This window comes from Lontra canadensis, unplaced genomic scaffold, assembly GCF_010015895.1.
Source record: "Lontra canadensis isolate GAN:19392208 unplaced genomic scaffold, GSC_riverotter_1.0 scaffold15, whole genome shotgun sequence".
NCBI lineage: Eukaryota > Metazoa > Chordata > Mammalia > Carnivora > Mustelidae > Lontra > Lontra canadensis.
In genome coordinates this window covers 22,411,674-22,432,936 of record NW_022631009.1, presented here as the reverse complement: position 1 = coordinate 22,432,936, position 21,263 = coordinate 22,411,674, and the positions used below count along the sequence as shown (strand labels likewise).

Below are 21,263 nucleotides of genomic sequence, written 5' to 3'. Positions count from 1 at the left end.
TACATAACTTGCATAAGATCTTTAACCTAATGACCAAGAAATGTGTCAAATAACATTTTAGTGTCTGTACATCACCTCCTCTAACTCCCCAGTGGCAATCACCATTGAAGCGGGAATTGTAGTATCCATCCCACTTTGAGACTGAACTCCTGGAGGATTGCTACCCGAATCACCTGTATCTCCTTCAAACACCAGTGATACCCTGATGAAGATTGCAGATACCCAAAGAGGAATTTGAGATGAAGGCTGTGCACCTGACAGCTTTCATTCGACTTTCCTTGAGCATTTCTCATGTTCAATCTCTCCTCAGTGGTCCTCGGGTAGCTTCCCAGAATAATTATTTCCAACGTATTTGGTGCTATTTTCTACCATTTTCCTCTTCTACCTTTAGGTGATTACTGGGGCTGCTTATTACTATTCTCAGATGAGGAAAATTGTTTTTCTATACCTCCCTTAGCTCAAAACAGGTACCTACTTGGATATTTTTCTGTGATCGCTCTAATTCCTTAGCCTCCTTTTACCTAAACTATACCTATTAAATTATCTTAACTCTTCTCAAAGCTAAATTGCCTCATCTGTTTATTATTTTTCCTTCATTTTGTCTGAATACTTTAAAACTTACAAAGTATGCAAAGCAATTGTTAAAGCTCTAAGTAGTCCCAGGATGCATTTATTAGTTTCTATAATTGAGTCTTACCAATTACACTGTGTGCTATTATCCTTATGTTGTACTAAAGCATACCAAACCTTAAGGTTTCTTTTAAAAATTACTTAATATTTGGAAAAATTCTATTTAAACACCCACTCGGCAATTCAGTTGTTATTGCGCATCTTTTTCTCCTGAATGATGGCCATTTTATTTTAGCAAGTCTCAAATGTTGAGGGTTCTCATCTTTGACAGTAAAATAACGATGACATAAGGTCTGCTAAGGAGGCCAACTTTTGCTGCGCGGCTTCCAAAGTAAGACAATCTCATCATTCCATGACTGAAGGAAACTGAGAAGTTTCACTTGTATTTAGTTAATGCCCTTTTCTGTTGCTGTCATTCTATGTAGTCTTCCTAGAAGTATTTTTTAGCATTTATAATGAATGTTATAAAGCATTTGTATATTTTTTTATTTAAAGATTTTATTTATTTATTTGAGAGAGAGACAGACAGTGAGAGAGAGCATGAGAGGGGAGGTCAGAGGGAGAAGCAGACTCCCCATGGAGCTGGGAGCCCAATATGGGACTCCATCCCAGGACTCCGGGATCATGACCTGAGCTGAAGGCAGTCGCTTAACCAACTGAGCCACCCAGGTGCCCCAAGCATTTGTATATTTTTAAGAGCCTTATAAAATATTCACTAAAGATTCAACTTAGAACTTTAGTTGTTGAACTTGTGCTGCTTTCTTGCGAAGATTAAAAAAAAAAAACAAACCAGAATCTGAAAAACTGCTGTCGCCTTATCCCCAACACTCGCTGCCATATCCTCATCTCCACCAGCACTACGGTCATCCCAAATAGCTTCTAGTTATGTGCTTGCGGTGTGTACAGATACCTACATACACACACGTATGTGTTTAAACACATAAATACAGATATTTATTTATTCGCTTAGCACATGTTGACTGAGAGCTGTCTAAGCTTCATGCACTGCTTTAAACTCTGTCCTTGTCTTGCTTTCAATCCACGCATCAAGACTGATAACAAACTGGATAAAGAAGTAGAGGGGTATGTTAGGTGAAGGGGACAGCTAAGGAGAAAAATGAGATAAGGAACAGAGATAAGGAGTGTGGGGAGGGAGTGGTTTGAGTTGCAGGAGGGCTGGGATGACTCCATCAAAGTGGTTCTGTCTGATTAAAGATCTGAAGACAATGAAGAAGTGAGCTCTGCGGGTATCTGAAAGAGAACATTCTAGGTAGGCGAGTGGTTGTTGCAAAGGTGTGTTGGGGGCATGCGTGTGGCATTCAAGAAACAGCAAGCAGCCCGTGTGCTTGAAGAGGTGCAGAGAAGGAAAAGTAGAAGGACAGGAGGTCATCTGTATCAGTATAAAGGAGTCCAGATCATATCAGGCCTCAAGAGTGATTTTTCTCTGAGTGAGAGAGAACAGTGGACTACACCAGATGTATTTTAAGAAAAGAGCCAACAGGATCTGACAGTGGATTGTATTTAGAGTGTGAGAGAAAGAGGAGCCAAGTGAGACCCCTCCCCCCAGTTTGATGCCTGAACTACTTAAATGGGAGGAGTTGGGTAAAGAGGGGGCAAGGTAGAGATCAGGAGTTCAGTTTGGGAAATGTTAAGTTTGAGAGGTTAATACACAACTTGGTAAGCGTCTGAAATTCAAGAGAGAGGTCCAAAGATGAGCATGGTCATAGAATTTTCTCCACATAAATGCTCCGGGATTATAGTGTCCTCAGAGGCCCTCTCTCTTCATCTTGGAGATCCTCTGGTCCCCAGGATCAGCATTCTCCACAGGCCTCCTCCATCATGAGCCTCATTGAGAGTCACTATCTCTGAGCTGTTCTCTTCCTACTGCTGATGTCTCTGTCTCTCCTCTCCTTCCATGCTGGCCACTGTAGCCACCAGATCCTGTAAGCCATTGGCTATACCACCATTCCATTCAACAAATCGATTGATTTTGTTGGATAGGGATGTGTTTTATGACTAACTTGTTCAACTTTCTTTGGGCTCAGTTCAGTATTCTTGAGACTTCTTCAATCATAAAACCAAATAACTAGTAGCTCTTTTCCCCAGATTCTTCCTGGCCAAGATTATTTCTTCCATTCTTCTGGTGAAGAATTGTGGGAATTCAACTGAGCAAGTACCTGGGCATTTCAGCAAATACCAAGGTGCTTTTTGAGAATGGTTTTGGCTTGGCTCAAGCCAAAGTTACAACCTCAAGTTATAAGCTTAAGTTACAACCCTTAACCCACTTTAGCAGTGGTGGGGTGATTTAATACGGGAGCAGTATTACAAATCAGACTCCTTAATTTTTTTTAATTTTTTAATTTTTTTATAAACATATAATGTATTTTTAGCCCCAGGGGTACAGGTCTGTGAATCGCCAGGTTTACACACTTCACAGCACTCACCATAGCACATACCCTCCCCAATGCCCATAACCCAGCTACCCTATCCCTACCCACCTCCCCTCCGGCCCTCAGTTTCCTTAATTTTTTACATAATAAAAGTCCAACTTTCCAACTTATCCAGATTATATATAAATACATGAGCCTTCTTTGAAGCAGTAATGTAGAATATTCGTTCATTCAACAAATATTTGTTGAGCACCTGTTATGTGTTCTTGGTGCTGTTTCAGGCACCCTGTCATTAGGGAACCTACATGCTTGTACTAAAAAAGTATGTATTGTTTATCTGAACTTGAGATTGAATCAGTATTCTGTATTTTATCTGGTCACTGAGGCTTGACTGGGCTGGATGGCTGCATTTACATGTATGAGAGTGGGGGCTGGCTCTCAGCTAGGCTGCTTTCTCCATATGCTACCTCAGCCCCAAGGAGACTTGCCTATCCTTCTTTACAAATCAGTCCCAGGTCAGCAAAAGGACAAGGTAGCAACTATAAGGTCAAGGTAGCCCGTGCTCTGAAGTCACAAAGAGTCACTTTTGCCAGAGTCTGTTGGCCAAAGCAAAGCTCAGGCCCAGTTCAGATTCAGAGGGTGAGGAAAGAGATTGTGCTTCTTGATGAAAGGAGTGTCAAATTCACACTGAAAGGGGGCATAAGTACAGGAAAGGGAAGGATTTATAGCCATTAAATAGTCTACCATGAGTGGTAAATGCCAAAGAAAAATCCTTGCCATCAGGAACCAGATGTTATTCCAGAAAGGGACGGACAATGAAGATAAATAAATACCGTTGATATGAAAGAGAAAAATAAGGCAGAACAAAGGGTTAGGACATGTTGTCAGGGATGTGTGGGAGGTCTTCTTTTTATCTAAGGTGGTCAGGAAGACTTCCTAAGAAGAGGACATTGCAGCAGAGCCCTGAGAGGAGTGAGAGGATGGGGTGAGCAGGTGGCAGTCCGAGAAGTAGCAAATGCAAAGAGCTTCAGAAGCCCAGCATCACTGAGACACAGAGGGTGGCTGGAGCATTGAAAGCGGAGTGAGAGTTGGGAGGAGGTACTGTCAGAGAAGGTATGCAAGGTCAGGCTCTCTCTCCATCTCGGGCCCCACTGGCAAATACAAGGATTTTGCCTTGTAGCCTCAGTGAAGTGGAAGCCATGTGGAAGGCTTGAGGAGTAACATCATCACATTTACATTTTTTTAAATTCGAATGTAATTTACATCCATGTTAATTTCAGGTGTACAATGTAACAATTCAACAGTTCTATACCTTACACAGTACTCATCATAGTAAGTGTACTCTTAATCCCCATCACCTATTTCAACCATTTCCCCCCCAGCCTCCTCCCCTCAGGCAGTGACCCAGCTTGTTCTCTGTCATTAAGAGCCTGTTTTTCTTCTGTTTGTCTTTTTGTTTGTTTATTCGTTTGTTTCTTAGATTCCACATATGAGTGAAATCCTATGTATTTGTCTTTCTCTGACTGACTTATTTCACTTAGCATAATACCCTCTAGATCCATCCGTGGCTTCTGTGTAAAGAATACACTGAAGGACAGCAAGGGTTGAACCAGGTAGACAGGAGACTACTGCAATACTCCTGGCAAAGAATGAATAAAATTAGATACTATGTCTATTTTTGAAAATAGAGCCAACAGGATTTACTGACAGATTGCATTTGGGATATAAAATCAAGAGAGGGGTCAAGAATTTGTGGTTGTCAAAATTTTTAGACTCAACAACTAGAAGGAGGGATGCTGTTTACTGAGTTGGACCCTCCTCATAAAAGGCAGGCAAGAAGATAAAGGCAAAAGAGGATAATGTGATCACAGAAGCAGGGAATGAAAAGGCAATGTGATGAGGAGCCATGAGCCAAAGAATGAGGGAAGCTTCTAGAAGCTGGAAAAGGCAAGGGAACAGATTCTCCCTTAGAGCCTCCAGAAGGAACCAGTTCTGCCAACACCTTGATTTTAACCCTGTAGGACTCATTTCAGATTTATGACCTCCAGAACTGTAAGAGAATAAATGTGTTGTATTAAGCCCCTGAATTTGTGGTAATTTGTTACAGCAGCAATAGGAAACTAATATATGATTAGATATTTAAGTGGAGATGCTAAGCGGCTGTTGGATATGAGTCTGGAGTTCAGGAGAGAGGCATGGAAATATGAACTGGAACTCATCACTATACAGATTTATTTAAAACCATGAGGCTGATGAGAACACCAGCAGAGTGAGTATATGCAGAGAAATGAAGAAGCCTTCAAACTGTTTTTTTGACAACCCCAATGTCTAGAGATCAGGAAGATGAGAAAACCAGCCAAAGAAAATGAGGAGTATCCAGTGAGGCATGAGGAGAGCCAAGCATTTGAGGTCCCAAAAGCCAAGGGAAGAAAGCATTTATGGATAAGCAAGTGTCAAATTCAGCTCCATCAAATATTTGCAATTTAATGCTAACTAGTGATCTCAAGCTTGAGTATTTTGCTAACTCCTACAAAAATTCTAGGAAGGACAATTGATATTTGAGAGTGGGAAACTGTGTAGAACATGTTTATATTTATTCTTTTCTTAAAGAATTTTTTATTTATTCATTTGAGGCAGAGAGCTACAGAGAGAGAGAGAGCAGGAGCCATGGGGAGAGGCAGAGCGAGAGGGAGAAGCAGACTCCCTGCTAAGCCGGGGGCCAACATGGCGCTGGATCCTGGGACCTGCAGATCATGACCTGAGCCAAAGGCAGATGATTAACCATCTGAGCCACCCAGGCGTCCCTATATTTATTATTTCAGAGATTGCCTAAGCAATGCTTCGGTCTTAGAAAGCTACATATCAGGACAACATTATTTGGATACTTTGAACAGTATCACTCACTCGTTTATTAATTTGACAAGTATCATTAGATGCCTCTTGGCTTGGTGCAGGAGGTGCACTAACGAACTGACAAGATCCCTGTTCTAATGGGAGAACTTTGATTTGAGGGGCTTTACTGAGGCCAAACGTCACTTCCTCTACCAGTCTCTCCCCGGTTTTTTCCCGTAGCTACCCTCCTTTCTTTGCACATGTCTCTTTCATAAAGCTCAACACATTTAATATAACTGCCAGTGATCACCTCTGCTGGGAAACTCTGCCCTCTCATAAGGAAGCAAGCCTACCTTGGTCATCTTTTATTTTATTTTATTTTTTTAAAGATTTTATTTATTTATTTGACAGAGAGAGAGATCACAAGTCGGCAGAGAGGCAGGCAGAGAAAGCGGGGGGGAAACAGGCTCTCTGCTCAGCAGGGACTCAATCCCAGGAACCTGGGATCATGACCTGAGCAGAAGGCAGTGGCTTAACCAACTGAGTCACCCAGGCGCCCCTTTGTCATCTTTATATACAAACTCCTTCATAGGTAGGTTGGCAGTATGGTCTCTTATTAAATCCTAGGAAACATTTGCAAGAGAAAGGGGGCACTCTTAATAATCATACCAAGACAAAGGATATAAACTGGGGCTGCCCAGGGTAAACAGGGGTGTATGGTCACCCTATGCCCTGTTACTGTCTCAATAACTATTGAATAAATACAGTTTGCTCCTGAATAAACACCTTTACTGAAATATGGCTACATATTTTGCTTTTTGCTTTAATTGAGGATCAATATGTAGGAAATCATGTTAGGAAAAGTGTTTCTGCCTCTTTTGTAAAACTGTTATTGGAGACTCTATTAGTTTGTTCAGTGTTCCTCATATAAAGAGCCACATAATAATTCCTCTTAGAATTGTATGCTGGAGAAATTGTTGCTTTTTTCAAGGAGTTGCTTTCTTCTCCTAGATAATGAGAGCTCTGCGATACATCAATCTTCCCCGTTACCCTGCCAGCACGAACTAAAGCTAAAAATTATATCCTCAAATTGCTGATAGGGTATCATGTCAGAGTTCCCAGTTGTGACTTTCTTTTTCCTGAGACATTTCTGAGCACCTACGATGTGCTGAGCTTTCTTTCTTAAGCTGGTAATATGGCAGAGATCCACACTGATGTGATATTTGCCTTCATGTCATTCTTTTGGTTCTAGAGAGTTTGAATGCTTTTAAAATATGGTATTAGGATCTTTTAGGAAGTCTTTAATCCTTTCTGGAGAGGGTAGGTATTAAAAACAAATTGGGGGGTGCCTGGGTGGCTCAGTCTCAGACTCTTGATTTCCCCTCAGGTCATGATCTCAGGGTCCTGGGATCCAGCCCCACATCAGCGGGCTCCACACTCAGCGGGGAATCTGAGATTCTCGCCTTCCCTTTCTCTCTGCCCCTACCCTTGCTTGTGATCTCTCTCTCTCTCTCTCTCTCTAAAATAAATAAATAAGTCTAAAAAAAAAATCTAATAAAGTGCAATAGCCCAGCACATTAGATAGGGGTGTGGTGTGCTAGGAATGGAAGGCGAGGGGAGAGCCATGAAGTCACTTGAATAGACCAACTGCTGTGAAGCTCATATTCGCCTATTATTGTTTTTTCATGAGGTTTGAGACCCACTATTATGCTTTTGAGAAAGAAAAAAAGGCAAACTTATGAAAATAGAATTACTTCTAAAACGGTATTTACATCTTTACTATTAGCAAAGACTGCTTGATCAAATAAAGCATATAAGAATATTGTCATAATCCAAAAATACTGTAAGTGCTTGTCTACAGGCTGTAGAGAAAGTGAAGCTATTGATTGTGTTTTAATATGGTACGCCCTAGGATTGAATGAATATTTGTGTTCTAGAATATAGTCTATTTTTGCAGAACAAGAAAATAAATACTGTATTTTTTAAACAAATAACTTGGCCGCTTATAAGAAGATGAACTCAGCTGTTATTCCTAGAGAAAGTCTTAAAGAAGCCGCTCTAGTCTTCCCAGCCAGGAGAAGGGGATTAGAAGTCCACTGGAAAACACTGTCTTGGTTAGTAAACACCACCATCAAAACCTAGAAACAGGTCTTTATGTTTATTTAGCATGTAACAGTGTTGAAGAAGAAAGATCAGCTGAAGGAAGGTTTCCTAATTTAGGCAATTAAGGACTTCCTTTTGAACCTGAGGAAGAATGGGAGTGTGGTGGGTGAAACACTTGACCAATGTATTATATTAAAAGAATTGGGATGTCTGAGAGGCTCAGTTGGGTAAGTGGCTTGCTTCAGCTCAGGTCATGATCCCAGGGTCCTGGGATCGAGCCTCACATCGGGCTCCCTGCTCAGTGGGCAGCCTGCTTCTCCCTCTGCCTACCACTCCCCTTGCTTGTGTGTGCTCTCTTGCTGTGTCTCTCTGACAAATGAATAGATAAAATCTTTTAAAAAATAAAAAAAAAGGTAAACGAATCAAAATTTCTTTGTGGAGATCTCGAGTCCCACTGATTCTGAGTGTTGACTATGTTGCTCCAACATGCAGGAATAAAATTAAAAACGGAGATTGACACTAACTTGCCATGGAAGCCTTTTTTAAGTCTATCTACTGAATACTCTCGATAATGCATTCTTTTTATTCCTAAAGGAAATGTGAATATAGTAGTCATATTTCCTCTGTAATATAAATAAAATTCATATTTCTTTTAGCCTATGTTTATGCCATATTTTCAGCCTTCCCACTCACTGTTGTTACCATAGTGACATTTATGGAGGGATCATGTGTCTTCAGTAGGTTTAAAGGTTATCCGTGGACTTTAACCAGCTCAAGAGGAGACTTACTGAGATCTAGAGCGCTTCAGATGACGTTGTAAAAATCGGATTGCCTGAAAACAGAGGTTCAGCTCACAACAGAATCCTTCTGTGCATACCCAGAGAATGATAGGGCGTGAGAGGGATCTTCAGAAGCCATTTATTCTGTTCCCGTCTCCAGGCATAACAGCGGCAAAACCACAATAGGTGTCTGCCACTTTAGAGGTGATGTAACTTACCCAAGACTGCCCATTCCCCCAGGCTGCAGCCAGCGTCACTGTCATATAAAAATAACTTACAGCCTTCCACCTTGTCATCCTCCCTTTTTCTGGTTCTCCCTCGGGTATTCAAGAATGTTCAAAACTGAATACTAGAGACCATCAAATATAAAAAACTGAACTTCAGGGTAGATCTGACCAGAAAGTCAAACCTATTCTTGGCTCTGCACAGCAGGGAGAGATTGCTTTACCTGTTATCCAACAGCTGTTGGGGCAGAAGTTCTGTGAAGAAACCCCCTCCCCACCTCCACCCCATGAACTGGGAACTCCAAGGACATTGACACCCCTGGGAAAGGTGATTGCAGCAACTCAGCATGTAGTATCATAAGATGGTGTGCTTCTGAGAACTTGTTTTGAGCCCTCCCTCCACCTGACCCAACAGTGTTCCCACCATCATCTGTAAAATATTAACTTTATGGGGCAGGAATGTGGTACTAGCCTCTGTCAGGATGGAGTTTACTTCTTTGAGGATTGAACTGAGGAGGCTACATTATGAATTTGAATAGGAGTGTCCTTTTTTTCTCCATCTACTTTTGAGATTGCAGTGTCACTTGAAGTAAAAACCAAAGACATGTCACCAAGGTTATGAGAAATTAAAAGCTTTCAACAAAGAAGATACCAAATCTGAGGAGAGAGTAGATGTTGTTGAATTTGAGTCTATATTTCTGAAGAATCACCTGGAATTTTACAAAATCCAAGAACACAAACATCATTTTTGTGTTTATATTAAGGAGTTACTGATTTAAAGCATGCAATTTGTATTTTAAACATTTTTCTTCTTTTTAATCTTGCATTGCGCCCAAAGAATACTAATAGTTACCAAATTGTTCTTTGGCAGAGTAACCTGACCCTCTCAGAACAGAAAAAAGAAAAGAAGTGTAATAGGATGTGATTGTAGCACAAGGCAAAGTTGAGTCCTCAACCCTGAGCAGATATTATCTAATGCAATGATGCTGACCCCGGTTCCCTGGGAGCATTTCTCTTCATTACATTGTATACATTACACAGCAACGAATGACAGTTTCCATGGCTCCTAATAAAGAGATTTTTCTCTTTATTACGGGAGCAAAGTGGGGCTTACAGAGACCGTCTGACTTATCTTTGAGCTTCTCAGCCTCATCATCTGTATGCCGTGGCTTCTCTCATCTGGTGCTGGTTATCTCAGGAATGAAGTATTCAGTCCCTAGAAGCAGGTTTCTTCCTACACTGTGAAAACAGGAGGACAAATACCCTGTTACATGTGCTAAAGATGGCTGAGCATCACTGCCTACAATCAGCTTTTCAGATCTACACTGAGTGCGTCCCTAGCAACTCCTGGCATAGCAAGGAACACGGATGTTTGTAAGGACACATCCCTGAGAGGCAGAAGTTCTAACAGCCTACTGACCTGGCTTCCTCATTCCAGTTTCTTTGTGCAGAGGCATTTGTTTTCCCAAGTCCTTCACCATGTGCTAACAATTAGACAAGGACTCTATAAATGAGTGTCACGGACGGTGGGTGGTGTGTTTTCTTAGTCCTTTATTGAAAACATATGGAGATGTTTATATATAAATAGAAAACAATAGAATGCTGCCATCATGTTAGCAGCAGCTAGCAAAATTCTACATGAACAGAAATTAAACAAGTCTCTACCTACGCCAGAATTCTGGTTTACTGACATCGGCACATCCTGTCTAATTCGGCTTGAAAGGATGTTTTATTATTTTGGGTTTTTTTATTCCTAGTTGGAAGGAAATTGTGAGGCAAGAGTTGTTTGGTTTTTGCTTTTGTTTTGTTTACTCCTTCCTTTGCCTAATCAGATTACTTAATTAGCAGGGATGATAAATTCGGCCCAAGTAGACCTTGTATCATGATCATGGAAAATAATTTTAAATGCCAGTTAAAATTTAAATTTGAAATACAGTCCCTGTATTTTTAAATTAAAAGTAGAGGACTGTGGCCTGACAGTTGGGAGAAAGCTTCAGCAGGCAGGGTAGTGAAGGGGTGGAAAGCTCTGGCTTTCGGAAGCAGACCTTTCCATTCGCATTCTGGCTGCTCCTCTTACTACCCGGGTAACTTCGGGAATGTTACGTGATGTTACTAAACCTCCACTGCTTCATCTGTGAAAGAAGAAATATTGCACTTGCCTCATAGCATGATTGTAAGCATTACAAGGGATAAGCTGGAAAGCCTTTCACACAATGTCTGGCACAAAGGCAGCACTGCAGAAATGCCTCCTATCATCACTGTAAGCAGCTAACTGGATGGTTTATGTGGAGGCCGTCCTTAGACATTTGAGAGGTCCAGATGCTTCGTAAGACCAGTAAGGACAACCTTATTAAGGACTAATTTTGCGCCAGGCTTTACAGTGAACTCTTTCTTACAACTCCATGAGCTGCTGCCATTATCATACCCATTTCAAAGAAGAAGAGACTAAGGTTACATAGACCACATGAAGACGCACAGCCAATGACTGATTAATCTGACCATCAAACCCAGTCTGAATAATTCCAAAGCCCATACTCTTTATCTCTCTGCTAGACTGGCTGCCACACATACCTTTAAAAGCTTATTTATATACATTATCCTCTGTGTTCCTAGCAACATCCTGGAACATTGTACAGAAGCATTCACAAACTATGGAGCCCCCTGTCCCTGGGACATCTGCTCATTTGCAGTTGAAGACGGCCAAGAAGTCCTTAATGCACATTTTGTGAGGGGCCCTGACAAGTTCGACTCATGCAGCCACTTTCACTTTGACCCACAAAGGTCTTTCCTTTGAAGGTGCTCAAAGCTCCATGTGCCCAGGCTCATTATTCTCATTAGAAGAGAGCATTTGTCCCACTCTACAAGATGGAGAAGCCAGAGGCCAAGATGGCATGACTTGGGGACAGAGGGAGAAAACCAGTCACCACCCCCCTTGGGAACCCGGCAGAGAACAGAACAGAGTGGGTCCAGGGCTGTGTCCACCTCACCAGATGGCTCCATATGTTGGGTCGGTCTGACAGCCAAACTGCTACCTAGCCTCACTTCAACCTAAATAGTGCAAGATCAACAGTGCTTTGTCTAATATTCTTGTTGGAAAGATGGGATCTGCCTGCAGTAGGGGAACCCTCACTAATATAAGATCATCCAATTTTGTTTTCATTTGCAGATTATCGTGATGTTTCTATTCTCCTTTTTACACGAGATCAAGTTTGGGGTGGAGAGTAGCAGGGCATATAAAGGGAGAAAGTTAGGACTGCCAAACGACGTGTCAACTTCCTGACTTAGCGCCTGTGTGCTAGTTACACAAACGAGTCCTGAATGTGAGACATCAATGCAAATATTTTGCATATTATTAACTTGAATGATGCTGCTGTTGTGAGGTAGCCACAGCTGAAAGTGGACATGACACTTTTTATTATAAATGCCTCAGGTCTTTCTCTGAAAGTTACCATGAAGACAGAAACCCCTTGGAAATGATAGTGAAAGCATGAGAAGACTTCTGCTTTGTTAACTTTCTCAGTCATTGACAATGACAGCAGCAACGTGATGGTGTCCCAGGGCCCCCCCCATCAGTCCTATAGATGCTGGCAACATCCTTCTTTAGAATCCAGCACTGTTCTTGTCCTTGAAACAACAGTATACTTCCATGGCAAGTTAGGAAATCAGTGTAAAAAGGAATCTGTTCTAGGAAAAAAAAATGCAACCCTCAAATTGTTACATAAGTGAAAAACCATTTGAATTCCTAATAAGCCTTCCTTATCACTCCATCCCATGCTGGTGATGGCAGGGTGGAGTCCTGGGAAGCAGAGGATTCCAGACCCAGGCTCTACCATTTGCCAGCTGTGTGACTTTAAGCAAATCACTTGACCTCTCTAATCCTCAGTTCCTTTTCTGTAAAACAGCAATAACCATAAAGCCGCTTTGTCTACTTTATGGGTTCGAGAAACAGATAAATGGAGATTGCAAGTATGAAATCCCTCTGGAAGCTCTGTGCAAATATTATTATTGATTTTTACTTGTTGAGTAGTAAGGAATGACTAGCAGTGCCGTTCATTGATAGCGTGGGAATAACTCAACCTGGTGGTTGGTAGTGGATCAGTCTTAGAGAAGTGAATGGCTCCTGGGAAGCAGATAGGCCAATGGTAAGGGCCTTAAACTTGCGAGTCTAGGGCTCTGTAGCAGTTTAGTTGTACAGAATCTCCTATTCTAAGCTCTTGCAGCAACATTATAGGCTACGTGAAATCACTGTGTGCTTTCTTAGCAGACATCATTTGGGAAGCCTTCACAAACTAGTGGCCTGACAGAGTTGTCAAGGTTTCCAGTGCTATGTACACCAGCAAGAGCAGTGTTTCATGTGTCGTCCTACTGCCTTCCTCCCAGGAGACTCAACAGATGGAATAACAACGTCAGAAACCCAAGACAACCTGTCCGTTTGATGCCTAGAAACTTTGGCAGAAGTCACAATTAAAATCAGATCAAATACCTCTTTAGAGGAAAGAGGTACAGAGAAATAGGTCCTAAGGGTACACTTTCTTTTGTCTGAGCTTGACTACCACTATCTGGGGATACCTACCACGTAGGAGGAATTATATCCCAGTACACACTAGGCATTTGAGAAAATTGGTTGAAAGACTGTGATTGCTAGTAGAAAATAATTGAGTGACTCCGATATGAGGCTTTATATTTCCTTTCATTATATTTTTTAAGTCCTTCCAAGTCAACTTGAGTTTGGCAAATCCCAGAATGAGTAATTGTACATCTCAGAACGCTTAGATAATATGCAGACCAGACCCTAGGTCAGGCAGAGCGGCATGTGTTTTGGCAAGAACCGCCTAGGAGATAAAGCATTTGATTATTGTTGTTTGATAGTTCCCAAGGAGAAGGCAACAAAGAAACAGATAATGGACCAAATACTTTTCTCTCTTGTTTAGGCAAATATTTCCAACTACAGCCTGGTGATGGAGTCTGATGAGGGAACCTTCTTACCCTCTGGGCTGCAATTCACTGGCAGTGAGAAGGCCAGGGCCATCATGGAGGAGGTCATGAGGCTGCTGCAGCCGGTCAATGTCACACAGGTCTTTAGGACTGGAGAAGGGACAGACATTAACTTCTGGATCCAAGCTGGAGTGCCTGGTAAGACCAAAAAAAGAAGTCGGATAAAGATGCTATTCAAACTTGTCACAGCAATACCAATAGGCCAGTTAATATGTGGAAACTCTAAACTTTTGTCTACAATTTATAGTCTGATGATTTCCAGACTTGGAATAATAATATTCATTTGTGTTTGTTTACCCATTTGTCTTCTTTTTCTAAATAATAAGTTTCTCACTCCCAGAAATTCTGCTTTAATGATTCTGGGATAGGGCCTACAAATCTGTTTTTGGTTTTGGTTATTTTTTTAACAGGTATCTGAATGGTGATCTCATGACCAAAATTTGAGGAATGGAGTACTGTTTATTATTATTACTTATTATTATTACTACTGATATGCTTCTAGTTTTGGTTCTGTGCTAGGAAATCTTCTCTGACCCAAATAATTTCCTACCCAAGTACCATGGTATCTGAAATTTTACCAGTAGAGCTTTATTCTTTGAGGGTTGGGTGCTTCCTACTGATCATTTTTTTCTTAGTGAAGTCTCTTAGAAGAGATTGGACTAAACTACTTTTCCCTGATCAGTGATTTATTAGGTTGATATTTTTAAGACAAATCCTGGGGAGGGGTGAACTTACGGAATAGGAGTAGGCCTCAGGAGGTCCCAGGACTACAAAATAGAATAATCTTAGAGGACAAACTTACACTACTTCACAAATTTGTCCTAGACTGGCCACGGGAGAGGGTTATCGATGATATTAAGCATCTATGACCAGAACCTGTTCCGTCATTATATCCATAATCAAAAGCATTGTTAAAGGATTTTTAACAGATTTTTAAAATTTAAACTTTAAATTTTAAAATTTATAGATTTTTCTATATTTGTATTATGTCAATAGGAAGTCTGCCTTTTCAGTAGTTTTAACATTACTGTTTCCAGAACCATTTCTGTGGCTACAAAACATTTCACAGATTAAAAAACAAAACAAAACAAACAAAAAACCAAAACAAAACAAATCTCTCCCTAGATCCACCCTACTTCATTTCCCCCAGCCTACAAAGTAGATTTTACCAATAGCATACTGCGTGGATATAAGACTTTTTAAAAGCTTATTCTTGAGATAGTGTAGATTTTTTAAAGCATATTTTAGGTTTTAAGTTTTATAATAATCTTTCATAACTAAAAATAGAAGGAGCTCTCCTTTATTCTAACACAAGGACCTAAATTCTCTTCAATAGTATGTGTATGTTTTAACCATATTTTGAAATATCTTAAAACAGCCTTTGCATTTAGGGTACTGTGCATCATATGGACAGATCTGAGACTCCCTACATATCTGTCTGTCATTTTTACTCATGATCAAGGTGTAAGGGAAGGGAATTTGCCCTTTTAAACTGTATGGAATAATTGGCTTGAATTCTAGATTTTTCCTGAGCCATAATTTTTTTCAATAGGAGTCTTCTTAAAAATTGAGAAAATCTGAGTTAGTTTGCAGGGTAGTAGCTGTGTGGAAAAGACTGACAGACTGTGGGTGAACTGGAGTGGAGAAGGGGGGCGCAGAGGAGGAGCTGAAACCAAAAACACAGGTAGAACAAAGAAACTGGTACTCACTGCTCCGAGGGATTGTGTGCTTTTGTTGCACTGGATAGTTGAGAATTTGCTCTAGCTTTTTCCCTCCCATGTAGATATTCATAAGAATGGTTCTGTTTGGAATTAGCAAGTTGATGTGATTTTCTTCACAAAGGTAGAGGCCTTTTCCCTCTTGCCAAGGTGAGGTCAGATCTGATCACCAGCTAATTAGAGGGGAGTGGGGAATATGAGCCCCATTATGGTTTCTTGATAAATAATACAATTTACAGTTTGCTGAGTTCCTGTTACTGATCAGGCACTCCGTGTGGCTTTTGCAGACATTCTTTTTTATCCATTCAGCCATCCTAAGAGGAAGGTACAATTATCCCTGTTTTGCTATTGAAGAATCGGATTCAGAGGGACTAAATAACTTAGTCAAAGCTATCCTGCTCTTAAAGGGCAGAAGTTACCCTGAGAACAGGCCACTTTGTTTTCAAGGCTGGTGGCCCTTTTCCCACAATGTGCAACAACACAGGGGAGTCTGGAATGCTGAGATGGTCCTCCAAATCTATGGCAGTGTCTGAAATGTTTGTCTTACTCAGCTCTTGCTTATGCAAAGGATTTCAGTACATTCCTGCTCCAGAAAAATTTACCCCTGGGGAAAGGAGTTTGTTATTGTAAATAACTACTTATTTCTTCTCACATTCTTTATTCCACTCCCCTCTGTACCTCCATAGATCAGGAACGTTTGTAAAAAGTCAGTGGTTCAATTTGACTGCAGCTAATGTTTCTTGGAATTCTTTTTAATTTCTTTTAGGATACTATAAGATGGAACCAAATTATTGCTGCCTTCCCCTATTACCATTGAGCTATCTTTTGATATTTCAAATATGAGCTATTTCTGGAAGAAATAATAGAACTGTTTATGTTGTATCTCTTGTAACCTATTGAAAATTTCAGGAACTTTTGAAAAAGGTAAAGAACCATAGTTAAACAGAAAAAGAAAATAAAAATATACCAGCTGTGTACCCTGTGTTCCTGAAAACTGGCACGTTGTAGTAGCTTAAACCTAAAGATGGAATTAGAAATACTAATTAGGTTACGATTTACATAACTGCTCATCTAACTTTTCAAAAATGAATGAGAAATAATGTTCCCAAAAAAAGAATGTTCCCCCCCAAAATATTGTTCCCCAAAAGAGAAATAATGTTCCCAGACTTCTCTTCTTTCTCTTCTTCTTTCCTGTCCTCCAATGATTCAATAAATGTTTATTGAGTCCCTATTGTGTCCTAGGCCTATCAAATTTCTGTAGCCTGCTGGCTGGTCCCCAGTTTTTTTGCATGTTCTGTGTGTAGTCAGTAATGAGATACTAATTAAGAACACAGAATCAAAATTCAATATGTCTTCATTAATTATAAAAGCCAAGTAGATTGATTGATGAAAGTTCATCTTTGGAAAGGAGAGATGCTGTCATTCATCAGTCTAGGTGATGTCCATAACAGACATGATAACTATCAATATAAGTATAAGGCTTTGGGGTGATGCTTTTTTTTTTTTTTTTAAAGATTTTATTTGTGTACTTGACAGGGACAGAGATCACAAGTAGGCAGAGAGGCAGGCAGAGAGAGTGGGGGGGAAGCAGGCTCCCTGCTGAGCAGAGAGCCCAATACAGAGCTTGATCCCAGGACCCTGAGATCATGACCTGAGCCGAAGGCAGAGGCTTAACCCTCTGAGCCACCCAGGCGCCCCTGGGAGTGATGCTTTTTAAAAGAAAAGTATCTTAGATATATACATATATATTTTTTTGTTGCAAAATATATTTTTTTACTAGATATTTTTATACTCCAGCATCTCCCGTGGCCACTTTCTTCCATACTTCTTCCTATTCTTCCCCTCCAAATCCCCTCTCTTAAGGCTCACTCTATATTCATCAGTGTCCGTGAATCCTTCCTTAATAGCTCATGACACCCTTTTGCTTTTCTAAATTCTAAAACACTTCTGTGTCCCACAATCTGGCATTTGAATTACACACTAATATTGTTCTTGGATTACTAGGAGTATCCAGTGATCAATTCTTTGAGGTTAAGGTCAATGGTTTCTATATAGCTTCCTCTATAGTTCTTAGTTTAATTTTGAGAAACATTTAAATTCTTATAAATCTGACATGAGAGGAGAAAACACAAACACAGAAATAAATATTTTTTCAACAAGCTTTGGGTCCCTCATATTAAGATTGTGGACAAAATACAGGATGCTGAGAAAAGAAATATAAAGGTAGAAAAAAATATTGGAAGAATGATATAAATTAGGGAGGCTAGAACAGCTAGGATTATTTCCATTAAAGGAATAAAAACTGAGAGAAGATGCTGAATAATATCTTCTAGTAATTTAATGTTTCTCCTGCCTAAAATGGTAAACAGTTGTTTTCTGACTCTTTCAAAGGCAACACGAGCATGACTGGAGTAGTCTAAGAGGGATTTAGGTTAGTCTCTATTTGAAAACTCCAGATAGCAGAAAGGTTTTACATGTCAAATGTTAGCCTAATTCTCTGATTATGAACTTCAGGTGAGAATGAGAAGAGTCTGTTTCACCCTGAATATGTCAGTAAGGAGATATAATCCATGTTTTCCAGATGTCCTCACATGCATCCTTCTTGAACATCTTCTTTCTTTAGAAACTCTAATGAGAAAAATTATATATTCTCTTAATGTGACCTGCGAGAGTGAGCCCACCCTGATTCTGTATCTACCAATAAGAGTTTCCTTGTCTGCTTCAGAATCTGAGAGTCAACCTTTTCCTAATGTTGTTGGCATGTGGTAGACAGTGTGCTGGAAAGAATTAGAGAGTGTTTTCTGGCTTTTGACTTCTAGCTGCATGTGCTATCTTAGGCAAATGATGTAATTTTTCTCAGCCCACACTCATTTTTTTTTAATTGAAGTATAATTGACACATGTTATGTTGGTTTTAGGTGCAAAGTTGGTAATTTAACAAGTCTATATATTATGCTACCTCCATAATGGATCTGTCACCATACGATTCTATTATAATACCATTGACTATATTCACTACGCTGTGCCTTCCATCTCCATGACTTACTTACTCCATAACTGCGAGCCTGCACCTCCCATTCCCCTTCACCCATTTTGCTCATTCTTCCAGCCCCCTTCCCTCCAGCAGCCACCAGTTCTCTATATTTATGGGTCTTTTTCTGCTTTGTTTCTTCTTTTGTTTTGTTTTTTAGGTTGCACATACAAGTGAAACCATGTAGTATTTGTCTTTCTGACTGACTTATTTCACTTAGCATAATACCTGCTAGGTCCATTCATGTTGTTGCAAATGACAAGTCCTCATTCTTTTTATGGCTGAGTAGAATTCCTGTGTGTGTGTGTGTGTGTGTGTGTGTGTGTGTGTGTGTGTGTGTAGTATGTCTTCTATATTCATTCATGTACTGATGGGCACCTAGGCCACTTCCATATCTTGGCTATTATAAATAATATTACACTAAACATAGGGGTACATATGTCTTTTTGAATTTGTGTTTTCGTTTTCTTTGGTGAATACCCAGTAGCAGAGTTATTAGATCACATGGCATTTCTCTTTTTAGTTTTTTGAGGAAGCTCCATACCATTTTCCACAGTAGCTGTACCAATTTACATTCTCACCAACAGTGCACAAGGATTCCTTTTTCCACAACCTTGTCAACATTTGTTATTTCTTGTCTTTTTGATTCTAGCCATTCTGACAGGTGTGGGGTGATATCTCATTGTATTTTTGATTTGCATTTCCCTGTTGATGAGTGATGTTGAGAATCTTTTTATGTGTCTGTTGTTCATCTGTATGTCTGTACTCATTTATTATTAAGCATTCTTACTAATTATCTGCTCTGTGGCACTGGAGAATCAGTAGTAAAGAAGACAGACAAGATCTGTACTCTCACAAACTATGCATTCTACTGAGTGAGACTTGGTTTTCTTACCTGCAAAACAGGTATGGTAACCACCCAGCCTCAATATGTATTCCTTCTCCTCCTCTGTCCCCTGTCTCACTAACTGGCACCACCATTCAGAAACCACACAATCATCCAGAGCACACATCAACATGGTCTCTAAGTTCCCTTTACTCTGAATTTCATTTATTTCCTAAACTTGTTCACTCCCCTCGACCACATAGACCTCGTCTCATCAGTATTCACTGATTTTCCTGTGGCAGCCTCCTACTACCATCCCGACCTGCATTCTTGGTCCCCTTCCATCTAACTGGCTCACTGCTTCCAAAATGAACTTTCTAATTTGAAAATTTCTAAATTGAAAATCAGTCTATCAGTTGGGTTGCTTTTGCCTGCAAAATGAAACAGAAGACCCAACTTAGAACGGCAGTAAGGAAATTTTGAAATTCACTTAAAAAGAGCTCCGGAATGCTCCAGAAAACATAACAGAATGCTTGATTTCATCATCTACCACATCAAGGACCTTGGTCCTTTCCATCTTTCCACTTTGCCATCCTCAGCATGTTGACTTCTGTCTTCAGGCCTGTCCCCTCCTGGTCCCAAGATAGCTGCAGTTGTTCGAAGCAACAGATTCTCACACATTGTGCAATAGTGGAAGAGAGAATGCCCTTGATGGATCTGTCTTTTTAATCATAAGGCAATCTCTCCCAGAAACTGCAAAGCAGATTTTTCTGTAGTCTCATTAGCCAAAATTGTAAAACATGTCTGTGGCTAAATCAGGCAGTGGCAATGGAGTGGACTTACCAACATTGGCTTATATTGACCAAAATTTTACTTTCTGAGCCTAGAAGGGGACACTGAAAGTGTAGCTTCCTGATATATGAGAAAAACTGGGATTCCTCAGAAAGAAGGTGAGGATTTCTACTGTAAGCAACTAAGAACAGCCGCAATATCTGATTATCTCTGCTTCTTCCTTAAAGTTCTTCAGTGTCTCCCCATTGTATTCAGAGGATCATGCCTCTTCCCAGCGTGGCATTCAGGGCCTTTTTCATTCTACCCTCAGGCTGATATGTAGCCTCCTCTCTCATGGCTCCCCACTCCTTTCTGTTCATCTCTTACAACAAGTCTCATTCACTGAAGCTCTTGGTGCACTCTGAGCTCTCACACTTCCTTGCCATTGGACCCAGTTTTATCTTCTTCAACAGCGAATTCCTACCCATGCATGATTCAGTAACTTGTTCTCCTCCTCTCATAAGCCTTCTTTGACCCCTGCCGATCCATTAAGTGTACTTTGGGTATGCTCCCATAACACCCTCTCCTTGTAGCACTTAGCTTTTTCCTGTGGTTATGGTGAATTCCTCCGAATTCCCAGACCTGGGAAGTGCCTGGCCCTCAATAAACTGCCCATGAATCAAATGCTGACTAGGTACAGTAATGTGAAAAACTCTAGTGCCATAAATACAAGTCAGGATTGCTTTAGTAAGAACTTTGCTTTGGGCACCTGGGTGGCTCAGTGGGCTAAGTGTCTGCCTTTAGCTCATGTCATGATCCCAGGGTCCTGGGATCAAGTCCTGCATCAGGCTCCTTGCTCAGTGTGGAGTCTGCTTCTCCTTCTCCCTCTGCTCATGCTCTCCCTCTCTCTTTCTCTCTCTCAAAATAAATAAATAAAATCTTAAAAAAAAAAGAAAGAAAGAAAA

General features: G+C 40.5%; 1 protein-coding gene across 2 annotated transcripts in view; it reads left to right on the top strand.

Annotated features, from left to right (window-relative positions):
* CPQ (carboxypeptidase Q) overlaps positions 1-21,263 on the top strand; it is a 358,351-nt gene that overhangs the window by 269,890 nt on the left and 67,198 nt on the right. Inside the window, exon 6 of one of the 2 annotated variants that reach the window (XM_032858649.1) lies at positions 13,890-14,091. The exons of the other annotated variant lie outside the window; for it this stretch is intronic. Within the exon in view, the coding sequence (XP_032714540.1) occupies positions 13,890-14,091 (202 nt within the window). The remainder of the gene's footprint in view (positions 1-13,889; positions 14,092-21,263) is intronic. 2 annotated transcript variants of the gene reach the window in all.